The sequence below is a fragment of the Zootoca vivipara genome, chromosome 7 (assembly GCF_963506605.1).
Source record: "Zootoca vivipara chromosome 7, rZooViv1.1, whole genome shotgun sequence".
NCBI classification, from domain to species: Eukaryota; Metazoa; Chordata; class Lepidosauria; order Squamata; family Lacertidae; genus Zootoca; species Zootoca vivipara.
Window position 1 is genome coordinate 38,830,716 of NC_083282.1, and position 21,991 is coordinate 38,852,706.

At 44.7% G+C, this 21,991-nt stretch overlaps 1 protein-coding gene across 1 annotated transcript; it reads right to left on the bottom strand.

Moving 5' to 3' along the window:
* Positions 1 to 32: 32 nt before the first annotated feature.
* LOC118079446 (lanosterol synthase-like) lies at positions 33 to 21,787 on the bottom strand. Its single transcript, XM_060276878.1, has 14 exons — positions 21,650 to 21,787; positions 16,904 to 17,072; positions 15,597 to 15,735; positions 13,232 to 13,340; positions 12,118 to 12,239; positions 9,641 to 9,737; positions 8,554 to 8,689; positions 7,493 to 7,601; positions 3,666 to 3,784; positions 3,286 to 3,383; positions 2,702 to 2,729; positions 1,886 to 1,939; positions 1,290 to 1,361; positions 33 to 136 (listed from the first exon to the last, which is right to left on the bottom strand). Exons 1-14 carry the CDS (start codon positions 21,661 to 21,663, stop codon positions 68 to 70), a joined length of 1,335 nt encoding a protein of 444 aa, XP_060132861.1. The 5' UTR covers positions 21,664 to 21,787; the 3' UTR covers positions 33 to 67.
* Between the last annotated feature and the right edge of the window lie 204 nt (positions 21,788 to 21,991).

Consider the following 21,991-nt stretch of genomic DNA (forward strand, 5'->3'; position numbering starts at 1 on the left):
GTCCTTACATTCTCAGAATTAACACTTAAAAGCTCTCTTTTTGATGGCTATGTGTCACACAGACAGGTCACGATTCTGGATGTACCTTGTTCATCTGGCGATAATATCTCTGGTAGTTAGGTGGGTTATCTACAATCTGAAAAACAGATTAGCAGCATATTAATAAAAGGCGATCAGATTATATTTGTAACCAGTGGGAAAGCCAGTGTGGCATAACAGTTTGAGTGTTGGACCTGAGAGACCAGGGTGCCAATCCTCACTGCCTCTCACCCTAGACTTCCTCACAGGGTTGTTGTGGGGATTCATTAAGGAGGAAGAAAACCATGTATGCCACCTTAAGCTCCTTGGAGAAAATGGTGGGCTATGCAATAACTAATAAACAAAACAAAACAAATAAATTAACTCAGTCAGAAATATGGTCTGTAATTTAGAAGACAGAATGTGGCTACAGCCTGATGCAATGGCAGCACATAGGGTTATGTTCAGTGCTAGTGCTACTCAAAGTAGACTCACTGAAATTTATGAACTCAAGTTGGTCATGTTTATGAACCTGAATGGGTTTGCTCTGAATGGGATTCATACTGGGTACAACCCATAGTGCTGGTTGAGGTAAATTGCCGATATACAAGGTTTTACACAGGACTGAAGCCACACTATAAAACCAAATTGATATTACTTGTCAAGGATCACATGGGCTTCAGATTAAAAACCTATTATTCTGTAGTCCTGCCATGACACATTATTCAGCTGAACGAATCTCATGTGATCAAGAGGCAGCTGAGCCACACTCTGGCTCTGCCTACAAGGTCACACAGCATCTCATGACCACAACATCCACACATTAAGCTTTGCCTATGCAGGCATCCATGTCTAAATGCAGAGATATCAGAGGCAGGGCTGGAGGAAACCATACAACCTTGGAAGCTGCCCTTCAACACCTAGGTCAGACATCCCCAAACAGCAGCCCTCCAGATGTTTTGGCCTACAACTCCCATGATCCCTAGCTAACAGGATCAGTGGTCGGGGAAGATGGGAATTGTAGTTCAAAACATCTGGAGGGCCGAAGTTTGGGGATGCCTGATCTAGGTCAAGTAGTATGCCTGATCTAGGTCAAGTAGTGGCCCACTGCCTTGGATACCCTAATAGCTCCTTCTCATGATGAGCAACACATGAAAGGGGCTCATGTTACTTTGCAAAAAGAGACAAGCGTTTCCCTCCTGATTCTTTTGCTGAGACAGCTGAAAGCAGTATTGATTCCCTATGTATGTTATTCCAATATCATGCTTTACCTGAGAGGCTTTCAAGAATTCATGGGCTTTTTTCAGACAGGATGCATAGTCAGGATTGTTCTGAACCCCAGCCTAGGAAATGAAAGAAGTTATGTTTAAGAATTCTGACCCAGGAAAGTCACAGAGAAAATCTCAGACACTTACACAAAAGCATCACTTTGGACAGCTACAAAAATAAACGCAAGTTCTTGAGGGATAACTTCAGTGTTACACAAGGAATACTCAGTGTGTGAATTCCTGGACCTCATGTCATAAATTACCTGGAGAACCATGACAGGCATACGAGGTGTTCAGATCTCATAAGGTGTGTGCTTTGGTTAAACACACACCATCTACATGCCAGTTCATTCATCTAATATATATATGTAAATGGAAATTATTATGGAGAGAACAAAAGTAGAAGATTTATGACATGCCATGTCATAAATTACCTGGAGAACCATGACAGGCATACGAGGTGTTCAGATCTCATAAGGTGTGTGCTTTGGTTAAACACACACCATCTACATGCCAGTTCATTCATCTAATATATATATGTAAATGGAAATTATTATGGAGAGAACAAAAGTAGAAGATTTGACAATATAAAATGGTACCTCCAATAAGCCTTGAATGATAAATGATGTATCCCAGGTCTGTGATCCCATGACCTGATATAAAGAAAGGAAGATCAGTTTTGTCCTTTAGATCAGGGCTGGAGAACCACTAGCCTGGGAGCTGAATGCAGTCCTCTCTAACCAGCCCTTTGGATGCTTCCCCAGTCATGGCCACTTCCCAGCCTACACCCTCCCCCACTGGCCTTGCTCTGCACCCTCCTTAAGGGCTGGAATGTTTCATGGAACTGTGACAAGCTCTCCTGCTTAACTGAGTGGAAGATGGGAAAATATGTGGGTGGACAGGTGTGCAAGCCTCTGAAATTTGTGTGGTCAGAATTGAGTGGGAGTGGTTTATTCCCATTTTTATTCTTTTAATACACTATTTTAAAAGAAATCAAGAACACTGGGAGTAAATCAGTAACTAAAGGGCTCTTCCGCACTTTCGCTTGGCCCTTGTTTTGATTGTAGTGTGTACTGATCAATTCCCCCCAAGTCCAATAGTTTTTCCTCTTATTCTCTCAGTTAAGCAGCATGTGTTTTGGGATTCTTGGCACATCAGATAACATCTGAATCAGCATTTTAAAAAGGTGCCACATGACCTGGTGTTATCTTAAATCTTATCTCCTAGCCCTAACCCTGGGGTGAAGCTACACATTATGCAGAAGATCCATGCCTGGATCTCCTGATATTTTGATATTCACTTCAAATAAGCTGGTGCTGTCAGGCAGGGAGAAGACAGCTTAGCTTGAGAGTCACCAATGCAATGCAAATTGCAGCCCATAATATTTCAAAACATATTGGTTCACATTATTGTACCTTTATTAACATACCATCCTGTCCCATCCTGCAGAGATATAAAAAGCAGAGATTATAGCAGTCACAAGACCATGTAGTTACCTATCTGCATTGCATACATAATAAGAGACCAAAATCTTCCTGATATCTCTTCCATACAACACAACGAGTGAGCCACGGGTGTGCATGAGATCTGCCTATTCAGTACTGCAAATAAGGATATGTTTACATCACTGGCCTAAAACGCAGCAAAGTCATTTTATCCCACTGCCTTGCAAAGCTGCATTTGCACAGGGTTGTTCACATCAGAGAGGGGGCAGAGATGTTTTTACAGAGTGTGCATGCCCTTTCTGGTTTCCCCACCACTGCAACCCCCTGGAACGCCTAGTGATGAAGCTGCCTTCTGAGCATCTGTGCTCATCTGTGCACATACGACGGTTGTCGCAGGTAAACACACCATTCTGAAGTACGATGTGAATGTGCTTTATGTTTTCTAGTCTGATTGACCCTTTTTTGAGGAAAGATCAAGGTCTGCAAAACCACACTTATGCAAAACCATATTCAGGACACTACAAAGATGGGTGGAATAAATATGCCAGTCTTACCAAAGGTAGTCATAAAGTCTGGAGATATGTTCTTGAAAAGCTGGAGAATTGGCTCCATCAACTTGCTTTCTTATTAGCATATGAAACACTTTACAAATCTACAGGACAAAAGATACATCATTCCAGTTAGGAATTCTCCTCTGCTATACCTCCATGCTTAGCACAGTCATCTGTTGCATGGCTATGTCTCTGCATGTCACCAGCCCAACACAGAAACTCCTTCAATTGGGCAAAACAAGATTGCTACAAGCATAGCTCTACCTTTGGAAGTATACTGGTTTTGGGGGCAAATCTTCCTCAGGAGAAGGAACATACGCTGCCATCAAAAGTAATTTGTTCCCGATACAATTATTTCTGAAAGACATTCACAAAGGACCTACCGGACTAGAATTGGTGGCATTTGAGAATACGTCATCAGCTTTGATTTGCTCATACATTTCTGCAATGGCTTTCTTTCTGAAACTGGTGAAATGGTATCTCTCGTACAAATTTAAGGTAGCTGCAGAAGGAATAAGAGACACTATGAACATCGCAATCATGTTAATATGGTTCTATCTTCCTTGTGCGTTTTGGGCTGCAATCCTCCATGCAATTACCTGGAAGAAGGCACCATTGAATTCAATGGCACTTGCTTCCAAAAGATACTGTATTTTGCTCAAAATAGAGGCAGGATTTCAGCCCCAAATTTCAAAGATGATTTCAGGGGGGAATCTGCAAAAGGAACATGGGTGTGAACAAGGGGTTTACCACAGATGGGTACCAGTGGTTTAGGATCATTTGGTGAGGAGCTTGCATCCCAAGCCACCATGACCCCATTCCCCCCATTATAGGGAAATAACCAGACAGGACAAAAAGAGTAAATGTAAAATGGGTCAAATGGCCACAAATTTATTGATCTGATGTGAATGTTAGCCATAGGCATTGGGTATATCATTTGAAGTCCAGCCTACCAACTGGAAGTGTTTCTAGGGTCAACCCAATACTATGACCTACACCAAATTGTGGTACCCCCCCCCCCAAAGGGTCCCTGGTCAATGAGTGCTATGGTCCTAACCCCCGCCTGGATGTTCAGACAGAAGCAACTCCTTCTGGATCCCTCTTTCATGGAGGGGCTATTACCTATGTGTGGACCCAAGTGACACCACTTAATAATAATAATAATAATAATAATAATAATAATGATAAATTTTTATCTATACCCCGCCCTTCCTGATTCAAAAACCTGGGCTCAGGGCAGCTAACAACAAATTTAAAACACTTAATTGTAATACAACATAAAAGCAACATAAAATACAGTATAAAAGCACGAATAACAATAAAATTCAAGTGCAAGAATCAATTTGGGGAAAATCCATCCAATAAACATTAGATAGTCACCAGAGATAGCTGGCTAAATTAGACCTATCTGGGCCAGCGAGGAGGCCAGGAGAGAATTAGCTGTGGGGTCCCAGAGCAGGTAATCTTCATAAAAGGGGGGATGGGGGAAGAGAAGGGAAATAAAAGATCAGGCTGAGTTCAAATTAAAGGCTAGGCGGAATAGGTCTGTCTTACAGGGCTGGCGGAAGGAGGTTAAATCCTGTAGGGCCCTAGTCTCATGGGACAGAGCATTCCACCAGGTCGGAGCCATCACTGAAAAGGCCCTGGCCCTGGTGGAGGATAGTCTGACTTCCTTAGGGCCCGGGACCTCTAAACTATGGTTATTCATGGAGCTTAATTCAGGAAGGGTCACCTCGGATATTGTTAAGAGATGGTTTGCTAAGATCCTTAGCAAATTTTGCTGGCCGCAGCTAATACAAAAATGCCTCGATAGTTTCCAAAATCAGTTCTGTCACCTTTTATAAAGAGATTGATAATTTTGGCATCCCTCAAGTCTGCTGGGATCTCTTCTCTTTCCCAGATTTTTTTTGATGAGCTTGTGAAGTTGTTGTGTAAATTCAATTCTGTCCACTTTGAAGATTTTGGCAGGTATCCCATGAGGTCCACTGGCTTTGTTGTTTTTCATTTGGTTAATAGCTGTACACAACTCTCCCAGATTTGGAGATACTGCAAGCTCATCTCTAATTTGTTTTTGCGGAATTTGTGAGAGGACCTCAGCAGCTACGGGGGAGTTGCGGTTAAGGAGATGTTGGTAATGTTCTTTCCAGAGCAGTGTAATAACTTCTTTATCTTTTAGAAGTGTGATACTATCTGCTGAGCATAGGGGGCATATGCCATGATTTATTGGTCCATAGATGGTCTTTGTGGCTTTAAAGAAACTCTGTGCATCTTGAGTGTTGGCTAAGTGCGGGATCTCTTGAGCTTTTTTTATCCACCAGGTGTTTTTTAGTTCTCTGGTTCTTCTTTGAATCTCAGCCTTAGCGTTGGCATAGCTTTTTCTTAGTGGCACAGTTTCTATCTCTTTGTCAGCTTTGAAAGGCCTTCCTCATCTTGTCAATCATGCGTTCAATCTCACTGTCATTCTCATCAAACCAGTCCTGGTGTTTCTTGGTTTGGTATCCAATAGTTTGTTCACAGGCTGCAATAATGGATGTTTTTTTAGCTTCGTCCAGTGTTCCTCGATGTTATCAGGGAATTCTGAAAGCAGGTAGTCCTTAAGAGTCGTTTGGAAGCAATCCCACTTAATGGGATCTTGAAGGACTTGAGTGTTCATTTTGTGCCTTGGTTTCCTTCCTTGAAGCCTGTGTTGAAGACTTCTGACAGGAGCTTCACAAGATCATTTTTGATAGCGAAGCCTACCCCATGTATTCGATGCTCTTGTTCAGGTAGACCTTTCCAGAAGAATGTGTGACCTCCTTTTTCTTCCTTCAGTTATCCCTCGCCTGCTCTTCGAATCTCTTGAAGTGCTGCAACATCAATGTTAAAACGTTGCAGCTCTCTTGCAATGATGGCAGTTCTGCGTTCAGGACGCTCGCTGTCTGTGTTATCTGACAAAGTCCGTATATTCCATGTTCCAAAGTTCAATTGTCTTTTACGACCGCTAGGTGGTGACCCCACTGGGCGCAATAATCCAGTCAGGGAAAAAGGGAGGCAGACTGTGTTTAGGGCACCTTTTCTAGCCCCTCCCCTTTTTGGGGTGAGCAGAGTGGATCCTAAAAGGTGCTGCTCAGTCATGGATACAGCTGCTGAGCTGCTCAACTGCCTCATTCCTTGAGTCAGAACAACTGAATCTGTATCCACCGCCCATGTGCAGGTTCATGACTAGGGGCTTCCAGATTTCACGATTCTGCCCCCGTTACCATTTGCTGATCGCCATGGGACTTTGGGGGTTTGGGTCGGGTTTTTGGAAGACGCCTGTGCATGAATTTGTTTTATGTGTGTAGATCAGTGCACGCTGACCAACGCACAGTCTTCGCAGTAGGGCTCTGTTCCAATGGCATGAAGTAGTCACGACAAACCGGTAGATTCCTATCTGCTGCAGCCTTCATCCACCTTCACAGCCGTTGTAACATGCCACTTGTTATCATCCGCCTGTTCTGCTGTTGAGGACTTCTTTGATCATTCTTTGTCTAGCTCCTTCACTTTGACCTTACTGCCTTGGGTGACTCTGCTGGGAGTATGAGATTCCAGACGGCTTCGCTCACAAGGGTCATAGGAACATGCAATCCCACTCACCACGACAAGGTGATAATCCAGCGAGTGGGACTACCCTGTAGCCCAGGCATCCTCAAACTGCGGCCCTCCAGATGTTTTGGCCTACAACTCCCATGATCCCTAGCTAACAGGACCAGTGGTCGGGGAAGATGGGAATTGTAGTTCATAACATATGGAGGGCCGAAGTTTGGGGATGCCTGCTGTAGCCTGACAGGCAAAACCCTAGTGATGATCACCATGGGTGGTTCTAAGACTACAAAACCCATAATGCCATGGCATGTGTCCATAGCCATGGTTCAGGCCTCTTGCTCACAAAGCAATGTTCTTACTTGTATTTGCTACAAAGGTTTGTATTGTGTTTGTTCTCAGAGCTGACTGTTTGCTTCCAGCTAACAAGCTGTGATAATATGAAACTTGGAAGATGTTGTATGTTTCCATGGATATGTGTCTGCGTCAAGGACATGCAAAGCACCCATGTCTTATTCCTCAGACAATGTGTTTGCCTATAACAACAGAAGTCTCTTCCTCTCTTTCTCTGTGCCAAGTAAACCCTAGGAAACCTACATTGAAGGACTGAACTCCTGGAATAAGACTTGCCAATTCCTACATCACTCACCATATGCAGCATCCAGCATCCAGCTGTGTGCAGCTTGCAAATCGGTTTCGTGAATATTGTTCCTCTGGGCTTGCCAATCAATAGTGGAAAAGTCCTCCACATAAATCTCCTAGAAGGAAACCATGAAGTGAAATGACTTTCAAAGTAAAGAAGTAGCAGGATACTAGTGTACTTGACAAATGTCATTTCATAGCTTTAAAAAACCCAGAAAATTCATGCTGGTGTGGCAAAATCTGCTCTGTACCCATATAACACTCCTCCCTGTGTTATGGCATCAGCTTTCATGGTCCTCTTCATCCATTTTTATACTTATATGAAAAGTGTTAAGAAATGTCTTAAGAAATAATATTAATTAATTAATCTTAAGAAATAATATTAATTAATTAATCTTAATTAGTCTTAAGAAATAATATTAATTAATTAATCAATTAAACACAAGAGGAGGAAGAGGAGGGTACTCCATAGGAGATTAATGGTTCAACAGTTCTTCATTGATTTGTTTTTTAGTAGTTCTGAAGAGGGGAGGAGAAAACACCTTTTACCACCCAAAAAGAAAGAGAGAAAGAAATTAAAAGATGCATTAAAAAGGGGGAGTCTGGTATTACTGTGATGGAGGAGGCAACATGGGTGTAGTCTGTCAGTTTTTAGGCGAAGAGGCAAAGGTCTAAAGCAATACTCTGTGGAGCATGAAGCACAGAGTCATTAAAATAAATTAAAAGAAAAGCATGGAAGGTGAGAGACATATGATTTGGGAGGGTGATACCATGGGCACCATCTCCACTCCAAATTCTACCCTCCCAAAGTTGCCCTCCCCTATGGAATAGGGATGGCCAAGTGGCATGTTTCCATGCCCCCGCCTCTCTCCAAAATAAATATTCCCATGGCATTTTTAAACACTGTTGCTCTGAGCTTGACTTCTGCCTTAAATGGAAAATAAGACATCCAATTTAGCCTTCTCCCTGTCAGATACAAGCAAGCAATCTCCCAAGTGCAGATACGAGGGAGTACGAGGGTCCTACTCTGACCGAGGATGATGGGATGTTTGGAGAATGTTGCCTTGCCTGTCTTAGACTCTGGATCAATTCATCTTCTTCCATAGTCAGGCGAGAGGCATAGCAGTAGCTCATCACGAGGGTGATATGGCGAGCATGACACCAGTATGTTGAGGGATGTGCTGGCATCCATGTAGGGAACAGCCTGTTTCAGAAAGATGGAAGAAACCGGTTCATGGAAAACAATGTCAGGAATCCTGGATATAGGGGTAAAACTAAGGGCAGGCTATATTGCCCTTCATCCGAGGATCACAGGGCAGTTTATGCTATAAAAAGACAAAAATGTGTAACACAATAAGAAACAATAATTCATCCTCCACTATATTTTTTGTGAAAACTAGTATCTTTTGCAACCTTCTGCTTACTTCTTTCTTAAAACCAGTGCTTTTTTCTGCGGGTACACAGGGGTATGCATACCCCTAAACATTTTGTGAATCTAAGTTTGGCCTCATTGAGGACAGTATTTCAATATGAGTAGGAAAATGAGAGTACCCCTAAACATTTTTAAGGAAAAAGCACTGTTTAAAACAGTCCTAAAATCATTTCCCAGGTCTATGGGCTGCAGTTTGAGCTCCATTTGCGGCTTGCAATTTTTGCTCATTAACATGCACCATATGTCACATCCATGACATGTGTCTGCTCACCAATCAGGCAGAGGTATGGCAACTAGCCATACCTCACTCTGACTCATGTGTAGATGTTCTTCATCTGAGTAACCTCTACATGAAATCCTGTGAGGAACAGGTTCTGTCACAAACGGACACGAAGTAGTGAACAGGGCCGGCTCTACATAGCCCCCTGGTGGCACAGTGCACCATGGCGGGGGGGCTGGTAAGCTGGGTGCCGGCCTGGCAAGGCGGGCGCCCTGCGAGGGCGGGGCGGGCGGCGGAGCGATCTCCGCCCCTCAGCACCAGGGCGCGCGAGCTGCTCAAGACGGCCCTGGTAGTGAAGATCCATATGAATGTGTCTATTTCCAAGTTGTTGCTGTTTCATGAAGGATCCATCTACTGTGTAATACTGTTGCCGCAGAGACCTTTCTTTGGCAATTCATGATTGGCAGGGTGGGTTGGGGATGAGAAAACTTTAGGACACATACCATAACTCAGGAAACAGTGAATTCATTCCTTCCCAGCTGTACAAATTCATAGTAGCCAGCCAAACTTTGCCCAGATGAGGGATTCCAAGAGCACCACCTGGAAAGAGAATTATCAAAGTCTTTGTTTCCATAGACTGAAGGGGCAAAGTCAAAGAAACCTTTAATGAAAACGTAGATATGTTTATAGCCTTGTGTGATTGAAAGCTCAACTTGTTTAGAGTTTAGTTATGCAATGCCTCAGAATCATAGCTGCCAAGTTATCCCTTTTTTTAAGGGAAATTCCCTTATGCTGAATAGGCTTCCTCGCGAGAAAAGGGAAAACTTGGCAGCTATGCTCAGAATTCCACCAGAGTGCTGTGCTGCAGCCTAACGTTGTTTAACATTACAACCGCATCTGTTCCAACTCTACAGACAGAGAATCTCACCTAAGAGATCTACAGCAAACCTTTTTAGAACTAAAATATCCACCTGATGAAGTTAAACAACAGATCAACAGAGCCAGACTGATACCTAGAGAGAACCTGCTGCAAGACATACCCAAAAAAGAAAATAACAGAACACCACTAGTTATCACATACAGCTCCCAAGTTAAAACAGTACAACACATCATCAGAGATCTACAACCTCTCCTGGACAATGACAGCTCTCTTTCTCAAGCTCTGGGAAGAAGACCTTTCATTGCCTATAGACAGCCACCCAATCTTAAACAACTCCTCACCCACAATAATATAAACCACCAGACTTAACATGGACACTGGTACCAGAACCTGCAATAAACCCAGATGCCAACTTTGCTGCCACATACACCCGGACAACACCATTACTGGCCCCAACAACATCCAACATACCATCTCAGGACTATTTAATTGCTCATCTTCTAACATTGTGTATGCCATCAAATGCCAACAGTGCCCTTCAGCTCTCTATATTGGACAAACAGGCCAAACCCTACGCCAAAGGATAAATGGACATACTGTAAATCTGACATCAGGAATCACAAGACAGAGAAACCAGTAGGAGAACACTTCAATCTCCCAGGACATTCTATACAAGATCTCAAAGCAGCTGTTTTATTACAGAAAAATTTCAGAAACAGACTGGAAAGAGAAGTTGCTGAATTGCAACTCATTAGCAAGCTTAAAACCATGGAGCCACCTGGTATGAACAGAGACATAGGATTCTTATCTCATTATACATGATCAAGCTTTCTTTACCACCTCAGCCCTTGCTTTTTCCCGCAAGACCAATTGCAGTCATTAACAGTCGTTTAACAGTCATCAACAGGTTTACCACTCCTATCAGCCCATCACCCATTCCCATCACCCCACACACACACCCTCTGAATATACATAAGGGTCTGGTTACTTCTGTTTCAGTGTATCTGAAGAAGTGTGCATGCACACGAAAGCTCATACCAAAATAAAAACTTAGTTGGTCTTTAAGGTGCTACTGAAGGAATTTTTTAATTTTGTTTCGACTCAGACCAACATGGCTACCTACCTGTAACTAGAACTGGTGATATAATTAGGGTAAAATTTATAATAAGGGAAATGAATAAATTAGATAAAGATATAAAAATGCAGAAAAGATAAGAGATAATGATGGGAAACCGGGGAGGAGGGTGGGGGAAAGTCTGGGGGTTGAGAACCTCCAAAAGACAATGTTTTATTGTGTTGATATGAATGTAAAATGTAAGCAACAAATTCTTAAAATAAAATATTAGATGATAGATAGATAGATAGGTGAGAGAGAGAGAGAGAGAGAGAGAGATAGTACCACCCTGTTTCAGAACCAAAGTATTAAGACCTAAGCTGTAACACCTAGGCTGAAGAAATTGAAGTGAAAATAAGCTGTGTTTTCTACCTTGTTTAGACACCTGTAACAACAACTGAATTTAATATATTTGTATATGTTAACTGCCCTGTCACACTGTCATTGCCTGGCTCGGCCACACTCCACACACTGGAGGGCAAGTCTAGTAGCAGATGCACAGTTTTCAGCTACGTTCAGTGTAGAGTTTCTGAACAGGTTGGAGCCAAAGGGTCCCCTCTTCATTTCTATATTGGACAGAGTGAATGCCCTGATCATCCTCAAACCATATGCATGTGTTTCTCAGACTGTATCCACGCAGAAGTAACTACTTCACCTCCCACTGTGCCAATAAACCCTATGTGTGAACGCTACTGCAATAAAAGGGGTATAACTCACCTCATTCTTTGTATTTATGAAATAATATTTTATCACTGCATTTGTGCTTTATGGAGTCAGGAAGGAAGGAAGGAAGGAAGGAAGGAAGGAAGGAAGGAAGGAAGGAAGGAAGGAAGGAAGGAAGGAAGGAAGGAAGGAAGGAAGGAAAAGAGACAGAATTGACAGGTGCTCCCGAATAACTGTACAACATCAGGACCCCCAAGTTTTGCCTGGGCACTACGCTCGAGCAAAAAGGATTGATCCAGCCCTGCCAGAGAGTTCTGCCTTACCTTTCTTGTGGAGATTTATCCGAGCCCGCACTACATTTGGATGGTCAGGCCCAAGCCCAAGGATTCGCATAGCTATATAGCTGAAGGTTGTGCCCAATACTGTTGACTGTTCTGTAAGATGGCTACCATAAAGAGAGATCAAAGAGCCATTAGAAAATAGACCAGAGTGTTTGGATGTCTAGAAACCTGTTTGAATTGTTTACTTTCCATTAACTTAAATTCAAAAACTTCTCTGAGAATTTGTCAGAATACTCCCACAATACCCAGTCAGCTAGCCATTAGCCAGGCTACCACAGAATACCTACTTTTGTTTTCTATTTCCCTTTTTTTAAAGTAATGCCTTAATGGAGGACATGTAGTGCTTTGAAATGTTTCTTTTCAGGAGACAGCATGGGCTTGAGAGCAGCTCATACAGCTGGAATACCAGTTGAAATTCCATTCCAGATAAATAGAGCTGATCTTGGTTTATGAGAATCAGGGCCGTCTTAAGCATGTCGGGTGCCCGGGCGCCGTGGTGCGGAGATTGCTCCGGTGCCCCCGCCCCGTTTCTTGCCACGGCTAGTGGGCAGGCACACCGCGCGGCGCCCCCCTGGCAGCCCCGCGGCGCCCAGCCTTCCCCTAGAGCCGGAGCTGATGAGAATGTAGATTCCAAATTCGGATTCAAAGCTGAGTCAAGCCCCAAACTATTTTGTGGTTTGCTATTGGTTTGACAGGATACATTTGGATGGAGGCAACCTGGCTTCCCCAGACCATTTATCAGTTGTAATACTTCCTACAGGTGGTACTTTTTAAAGGCAAGAGGGATGTCGGATATCATGTCTTAATTATTGTTGCCTCTCTCCACCCCTCATGCCACAATTCTATTTTTCTCTGCCACAGCTGGGCAGCTTCAGTACATGCTGAGTCCAGCTTGCATTTTGGTCACCTACCCTGCTGCCCTGTCCGCATGGTGAGTATTGCTCACAGTCAAAAGACAGCAGAATGCAGAAGTGATTTAAAGTAGCCTTCATGGGGGAATTGCATCATGGACCAGCCCAAGACAAAGATATGCAGAATTAGAGCATCTCTTCCCAGGCCACTCTAGAGAAGCTCACACCCTCCTTGGACTACTCACAAACTCCAGCCACCATCTGGAAGCTGTTGTGAGAAGATGTAACGCAGGAGCTCTCTCTCGTACTCTTCTGGCAGTGAGATCTTGGCAGCATAGCATGACATCAAAAAACCTGTTTGATTTTTTAAAAAAAGATAACAATGTATAATACTTCACAATCTCAGTTTTGGCTTGATTTGTTTGGATACCGCCTGTTTGGATATCGAAATGTAACAGGGGTGCCTTTACCTTTACCTTTACCTAGGTGTGTTTTTCCCCTATCTTGAAACACAATAAAAAGGTCAAACATAACAAGATTTAATTGGCTTTTCCAATTGCCAAAGCCATGTTAAAAACTAGGTTATGGGACATAGAGTGCCAGGAACTGACTTTAGCTGCGAGAAAAACATGTTCCCCTCTTTATTTCCAACTCTCTTGGGCGCAGGAATCTAATTCCAGCTATTTACAATTTCTGTTTAACCCACAAGAAAGAAGGGCTTTCTCACTAGCTAGGTTCAGTGCTAACCCCTCTAACCTTCTCTGGGGTAGGTTCGCAGGGACAGCAGAAGGAGACAGGATCTGCCCATGAGACGCCCATCTGGTTGAAACTTTAGCTCATATGGTCCTTAAATGTATGACGATATCCGCCAGCAATACCTGGACCAACTATGCGTTCCAAAATGGAAACCGGAGATAGAGGTTATACGGGGAGAGACCAGGAGCGTACCAAGACTGTAGCTAAGGTCCTCTATTTGATCTTTTGCCACCAAAGTACACTACAGGATCCTGCCCCCATTGGAGACCCACAGAGGTGAAATAGATTGCTGGCCTTCTCCCCCTTTTGGCAAGTGACTGTACTGATAAGTTGGCGACGTGATTGTACAGGACTATGTGTTTTAAATGTTTGAAAATGATGCCAATAAAGGTTTTGATTGATTGATTGACAAGATTTAATTATCTAGCAAGTTTAGGCAAAAGATAATCACTTCTGCCCCCTTACTAGAAGGTGCATGATTTCATTCTGGACTATTCAATGTTGGATGCTGCTTACAGTAATTGCCTGGAGCTGTATGCACTTCCCCTGTGTGGTGAACCACTGAACAACAGGCAGCAGGATTCTCAGTGAACTATCTTCAAATTGCTGGTCCAGGTGGGGATTCAGAGGGGTATTACCCAATCCTATCAGGTGATGCCAGAGGGCAAACCTAGGACCTTCTGCATGCAGGGACTGAACTGAATTCAGCTTCTCTCACTTCATTTCAAAGTTTGGTTCACTTTTTTGCATCAATTTGTGATTGATTTATTTTTAAGTCTTCATGAAAATTCATCATCTCAATATACACATTTTTGCAAAGCTATTATTATTGTTGTTGTTGTTGCTGCTGTTGTTACTCTAGTATATGCCATTCTACACATTATGTGACTGGAGAAGTGCACTACAAAATTCAGTGAATAGCAAATGTCAATGGATGCCTGTGCTTCAGTTCTCATACTGTTTCCGAAAGCACTAATAAAGCCTTTACTGCAAACTAAATCAAATTTCTCTCACATCTCTATCTCTACGCAAACCACATTTATTTATTTATATTTATTTATATACCACTTCAGTGTAGTAAAGCTTCTAAGTGGTTTACAAGAAATATTAAAATTTTCTGTAAAACAGTTAAAAATAATACAGATTTATTTTTTTAAACCCTCTGGTCTACCACATCCCCATACAGCTATGTGATGCCAACAATGAGCAATATCCTGTGCAATGGAGTCAATGGATTACCCCCCTGCTTGGAATGCACTGAAGTGGTATTCTGTTTTGTGAGAGAGGCTAGACTTAGTTTTCCAAAACAGGTGGGAATTGTTTAGTTTAAAATATTCTGAGAATGAAGACTATTCCAGAAAGTTGACCAAAGTCAGTCTGAACTGGCTTGAATAAGATAAACACCTCTGCTTACCCAAGAAGAAGAAAACCTATTTAGCTGAATTACAGTTAAATTCACAGGTGAGATCTCTTTGTTCCTTTCATAGCTAAAGGCTTACAGGTCCATTATTCTAGATTATTCTGACTTCATTGGAAAGCGCGATAGCTTTTGCTTTGTTGCAGAAAATCCCAAGTTGGATCCTGGGCATAGAGCTGGGGAAACCAAAGAGGGTTGCCAGCAGTTCAGTGTTCAGATAGATGTGCCAGTGGGATAAGGCAGCTTCCTATGTTATTATGATGAACAGCTTTGTAGAGGCAAAAGAAAGACAACTAATTTAAGCAGTTTCAGAGGTTTCTGAAAATGTCCACCTATTTGTGCCTAGCCTATCTGGTAAAAAACAACAACAGATTTATAGAAAATATACAGGGAGGCCAGTTAATGTATTCGTGGTAAGTCTGTTAGGGTCCCTGTACCTGGTCCAAGAGCGACAACACCAGAGCACTCCATAGGCCAATGGCCATCTTCCGCTTGCAGGCCAGAGAAGAATTTAATCGCTTTCTGGACTGCTTCCTGGGCCGTATTGGCTTTGGGCAAGTCTGGAAAGAACTTACTCTGTAAAACAAAATGGGGGAAGTAAGAGAAATGTACAGAAATTAAAAAGGCTGGCTACAGTACAAAGTACCGGTATGCATAGTGTTAACTGTCCTGCTACATATAATGCAACTGTTTGGTCATTTAAAAATAAATATAGCAGAGAAAGGGAGTCAGGATAGGGACCATGGCAGATGGGGAAGTGTCATTTAATACTTCCCCTCTCAGCAGTAGTCTCAATGAAATCCCCCTGCCCCTCGCCAGCTGCTATTTGCATGTGCCTAGAGACACCAGCAGGCTGGGAAAGGCAAAACTCCCTCCTTCCCACCCACCACAATTCCCATACTGACTGGGTCCTCATGTAGTTGATCAACAGTCATGTTAAATACAAAAAGTTGTTTAATGTAATGGATGGTTTGTTCCTGAGATACCATTCCTCAACTGGAGATTCCTCAAGTGACATCTACAGCTGCAAACATCTCACAATGCTTCACATCAATGGGAGATCACAGCTGTCCAGAAATCCAGGAGTCTTCCTCTAAACAAACTGCGTAGAGGATGCATGTGCCTCAGTATTTTCACACACATAAAGTCACTCATGGAAATATCAGACACAGTATACTGGAGAATGGTCATCGAGAGCAAGAAAGTGGCTTGCTAGAGAACATCTCTGAGCTCTTAGATCAGTGAACCATAAGGGACCAGAAGATCATGTAGCCCAACTCCCTTTCCACAAGTAAGAACCCTACACTGACTCTGGCTTGCAGATGAACTCACTCAGCACAAGCTCAGGTAACAAGCACACAGAGCAGCTACCTTGTAGAAAGTGATGTCAAAGTTATGTATTCCAGTATTTCCAGTAGATCGGCATATTCATCTTATTCAGGGTTGTCTGTCTTTCAAGTATAAGATAAGCCTGACCTTATCAAGTTGCAGTTGTACAGCACCAAGTGGCAGGCAGTTGGACTAGATGACCCTCACGATCCCTTCTACAATCTATGATTCAATGAAAGCAGTAACCAAGCTTCCTGCGTTCCTATCTGAGGTGTCAGAAAATGAGAAGCCAAAAGAAAAATGGCCCAGCCCTTGGGAATCTGCAGCAAGCCAAGCCCAAGCCAGCAGTCTCATGCCCTGTACTCCTTTTGTAGACTTTCAGTGTTGTACCATCTGTTATCATTAAGCCACTTACAATGTCCAGCCCTAAAGTGTAAGCCTCTAGTGCGTTCTGTTCACGGGCACATTCTTCATTGTCTGCCACGTAGTACCATTTATGCCGCCCTTCCACGGAGCTGAATCGCCAGCGAGTAAGATCAGTTTTGGGTTCTATTTCATGTGCACCTTTTCTTCTGCGCAGACATCTACCAAAGAACACAGAGGGGGGAGTTTGAAACATGCAGGCAGATTTTCAGTTTGTCATCCTGCCACAGGAAATTAATCTGAAACCAATTTTGTGCTCATTCCAGCCAAAAGTGAGGGACAGACTTTTCTATTGATTTCAGTGGGTCTATTCATGCCTAATTTTTCCACTGGTTTCAGTGAGTCTACTCTGAATATGGCATATTCATATACCACCCATAGATCCTTTGCTTTTTCTAACTAGCTCATTATGGAAACACTTCCTATTCCCTCCAACCATATTTTTGTCCCAGTTGTTCAGAGCACAAAGAGGGATGGCTTATAAGTTTCTTTTATATCCTGCTTCATTCCAATGACAGAGCTCATTTTAGGGTTCTTAAGTATGGAAGTCACAGATTGATCAAAAGGACTTATTGCTGCAATCTCTTGCATACCTTTCCTGGAGAAAAGCCCCAGGGAAACAGTGGTACTTACTTCTGAGTAAGCATGCATAGGATTGTCCTAGTAGACCAGGGGTGTCAAACTCAAATTCATCGGGGGCCGCATCAGCAGTTTGGTCACCCTCAAAGGGCCAGTTGTATCTGTAGGACTATGTGTCCACTGCCTTATGAGTTTGGGCTGCCTTGATTACTGGGAATGGGCAAAACTCTGACTCCCTTATTACGACACCTGTATGGTTTCATGTGTGTTGCTCCCATCAAGTGAACTTATACAATTTCCTCATATTGAATCAACCCATTAATTACAGGGGTGGCGAAATCCCAAGAGACAGTGATCTACTTTCAGAATTAAAATCTGGCAGTGATCTACCCCCATTTTTAGGGGTTCAGCTCAAAGTTGTTGAGCTTTTTTTACGGAGAAGGAAAGGGGGTGGATGATGCAGCCTGCACGAAGAGAAGACAGGGGTGTGGGGTGAGGGGTGGTGGGAAATGCTGCCTGCATGGATGGAAAACTGGGGTGTGGGGTAAGGGAGGGAGATGCTGCCTGCATGGATGGAAGACTGGGGTGTGGGGTAAGGGGGGGAGATGCTGCCTGCTCGGATGGAAGACTGGGGTGTGGGGTAAGGGGGGGAGATGCTGCCTGCATGGATGGAAGACTGGGGTGTGGGGTAAGGGGGGAGGGAGTCTTGGGAGGCAAGCTGCGCAGCAGCCAGCCATCTAGCAGGCGAGCAGGGAAAGGGGAGACCGCTGGCTTTGTGGCTGGCTTTAAAGCAGCAACGGGACAGGAGCCTCCTGCACGGGTAAGAACTCTTTGCCGGCAAGACGGAGGCACACGCGGTCATGCGCGCGCACACACACACACACACACATTTTTGACACTTATGATGCCTGTGTTGGTAAGGCAGTCAGGAAAAGATAAGTGACTGGAAATGTGGGCGCACACCACAGGGGTCAAAATGAGGGGGGAAGAGAGACAGACTAACAATGGAAAGGCATGAGCACTGTGGGGAGAACTGGTAAAATGCAGGCTAGACAATGTTACCATTCAGTGGATTTGTAACTGGCTGGCTGACCAAACCCAATGACTCCTCTTCATCCTGGAGAGAAGTGACTAGTGGGGTACCACAGGGTTCTGTCTTGGGTCCAGTCTTACTAAACATCTTTATCAATGACTTGGATGATGGGTTTGAGGGCATCCTGAGCAAGTTTGCAGATGACACCAAATTGGGAGGGGTGGCTAATACCCCAGAGGACAGGATCACACTTAAAAATGACCTTAACAGATTAGACAACTTTGCCAAAGCAAACAAGATGAATTTTAACAAGGAGAAATGTAAAGTACTACACTTGGGCAAAAAAAAATGAAAGGCACAAATACAGGATGGGAGACACCTGGCTTGAGAGCAGTACATGTGAAAATGATCTAGGAGTCTTGGTAGATCACAAACTTGACATCAGTCAGCAGTGTGATGCAGCAGCTAAAAAAGCCAATGCAATTCTGGGATGCATCAATAGGAGTATAGCATCTAGATCAAGGGAAGTAATAGTACCACTGTATTCTGCTCTGGTCAGACCTCACCTGGAGTACTGTGTCCAGTCCTGGGCACCACAGTTCAATAAGGATACTGACAAGCTGGAACGTGTCCAGAGGAGGGCAACCAAAATGGTCAAAGGCCCGGCTGGGGACCTTCTACCTGAAAAGCAGGGGTCCTGCCCACTGAGTGACAGCCCTTTCTCACATATGTCACTTTGAGCTCCTTGGAAGAAAGGGAGGCTAGAAATGTGACAAACAAGGGAAGTGTCCCAATATCTCAGCCGGGATACCTCAGCCGGGATACCTCAGCCGGGATAGCTCAGTTGGCCAGAGCGTGGTGCTGATAATGCCAAGGTTGCAGGTTCAATCCCCATGTGGGACAGCTGCATATTGCAGGGGGTTGGACTAGATGATCCTCGGGTCCCTTCCAACTCTATATAATTCTATGGCTTTTCTCACACTGCCAGGAAGGCAGGCTGCACCTGGCAAAACTCATTTTCCTTCTCTACATCTGTTCACCCCACAGAATGTTCCTTAGTGAATGGCTGGGTGGGGCGAGAGAGGTTTTTTTTTGCACCTTTAACAGCAGCGCAGAAAAGGCAATTGCCGCAGCTGTAGCCATGTCATCCGCTGACATTCCCTCCGCTACACAACTGTTAAAGGTGCAGGAGCCCCTTTCCTGCGTCTCCTCGCCCCGAGATCCCTGCCCTGAAGCGGCCTACTTGTACCCATCGACTGGCACCCCCCGTCCCTCTCCGCCCAATTCCTCCTTTGTCCGTTCATTCCCCACAAGTGGTGCAGCGAGCGGTCTGCTTCAAGAAGTACGGGAGCGACTCACGGAGAAGAAGAGCGGAGGCAGCAGAGGCTCCCCAGCCACCCACTGTCCCGCGCAGGAAGTCCCAAGGCAGCGGAACTGGGGCGGGCGGACGGGCAGGCGCGAGGGTCAACCAGAGCGCTGGAAGGGCGCACAGAGTCCCGCGCCGCTTCAGCACCACGCCCCTCATCCCCCGCTTGCTCCCCCACTCGCTCTCCCGCCGTCACCCCAAGGGGCAGCCAGCGCGGGAGGTAGGCGGCCCCAGAGGCGGAGCAGAGCAAGGCCTTCGAGCCGGGCGGCGATGGTGTCTTCGGAGGCGCCTCCAGGGCTGCCCGGGGAAGATGTGCTGCTTACCGCTCTGGCCGCGCGGCTGACGGGGGCGCCGAGAAGGAGCAGGCAGATTGCGGCCCTCTTTCGCGACCCGGCGGGGGCGGGCCAGGCTCCGTCATGTGTGGGCGCGTTGCCGGGCGTGTCTTCCTGCCGCGACGGGTGTGGTTTGTCTCGGAGAAGGGGCGGCGCCCAGAGACGTCCGTCGCTTCTGATTGGCTGCAGCTGCTTAGCCCGCCCCTCACCACCTCCCAGGCCCCCCAGCCCGGCAGCCTCGGAAATAATCCAAAAGAAAGCCACTACAGGTGCGCCGTGGGAGGGCGGGCGGCGGGCGGCAGCGGGGGTTTGGGGGGTTAGCGGCCGGCCAGTAGGCGGGCGGGCCACATCGCGAGGTCTGGCGGCGGGCGGGCGGCGGGCCACATCACGAGGTCTGCTGGGCCGGATTAGGCCCGCGGGCCTTGTCCTTGGCACCCGTGTAGTAGACTATTCCATGTTTAAAATTTAGGGGTGATTTAGGGGTGAAATTCTAAATAGGCCTATTATACACCTCCACTAATTGAACTGTTTTCGACATCAATAATTGACAAATAATGACCACTGATTCAGTTCCAAAGAGAGTTAATATGTATGTACTGTGCTGCACTCTGCTTTAGTCATTAATTTATTTGCAGCCAGATATTTTGCCCATCTTCTGCTTATCCCCTTCATTTATCTAATTGGGTTTGCTAAACTTAACATCAACACATCCAGTTTCATGTCATTTATCAACTGCATATCTTTTATTTCAAAGTTATTATAACCAATGATACTTCTTTACACCAATTTTCATTTCTGTTCCTAATCACAATCAAAAACTTCTATTCTATTTTCCACAGTATTTCTGAATCAAGAAAAGCCAAAATGCTGCCTTTTTATTACTTAAATCATCAGGTTAATTGCCCTTCCCATCTTATTTCTGCAAATGTTTCCTGTAATAAAACTTGCTTAATCAATATGAATGAAGTCAAGCACTGGCACACTTTGTTATTTTATTTAACCATCATCCTAATTCAAAGTGGGACCCAGGTGGCGCTGTGGGTTAAACCACAGAGTCTAGGGCTTGCTGACCGGAAGGTCGGTGGTTCGAATCCCTGTGACGGGGTGAGCTCCCGTTGTTTGGTCCCAGCTCCTGCCCACCTAGCAGTTCGAAAGCACATCAAAGTGCAAGTAGATAAATAGGGACCGCTCCGGCAGGAAGGTAAACGGCATTTCCGTGCGCTGCTCTGGTTCGCCAGAAGCAGCTTTGTCATGCTGGCCACATGACCCGGAAGCTGTCTGCGGACAAACGCCGGCTCCCTTGGCCTATAGAGCGAGATCAGCACCGCAACCCCAGAGTCGGACACGACTGGACCTGATGGTCAGGGGCCCCTTTACCTTTACCTTTTACCTAATTCAAAGCATATTGATTGCACACGATGTACTTACGTCCCAGCAGACATCTTCTTGGGTTGATGAAACTGCCTCAGATTGTTCTGGTTATATTTTAGATGTTGCCAGACAGGCACAAAGGACACTGAATAGGACGCTGAACTCTTGTACAGTATTCTGGGCTAGAGTTCCTGCCTCTGAAGGTCCACAATTCCTAAAAAACATGCAGGCTCACATCCAGTAAAATACTTGAAGGTTACCGTAATTAAAGACTGACCTAACCAATCACAGCAAGAGTAATTTTACAGGGTGGGATCAGGAGTGTTAATGTAATCAATGAAAGGCAAACCCACAATAACAAATGTATGGCAGGGCTATCCTTGATGCATTCCACAGACT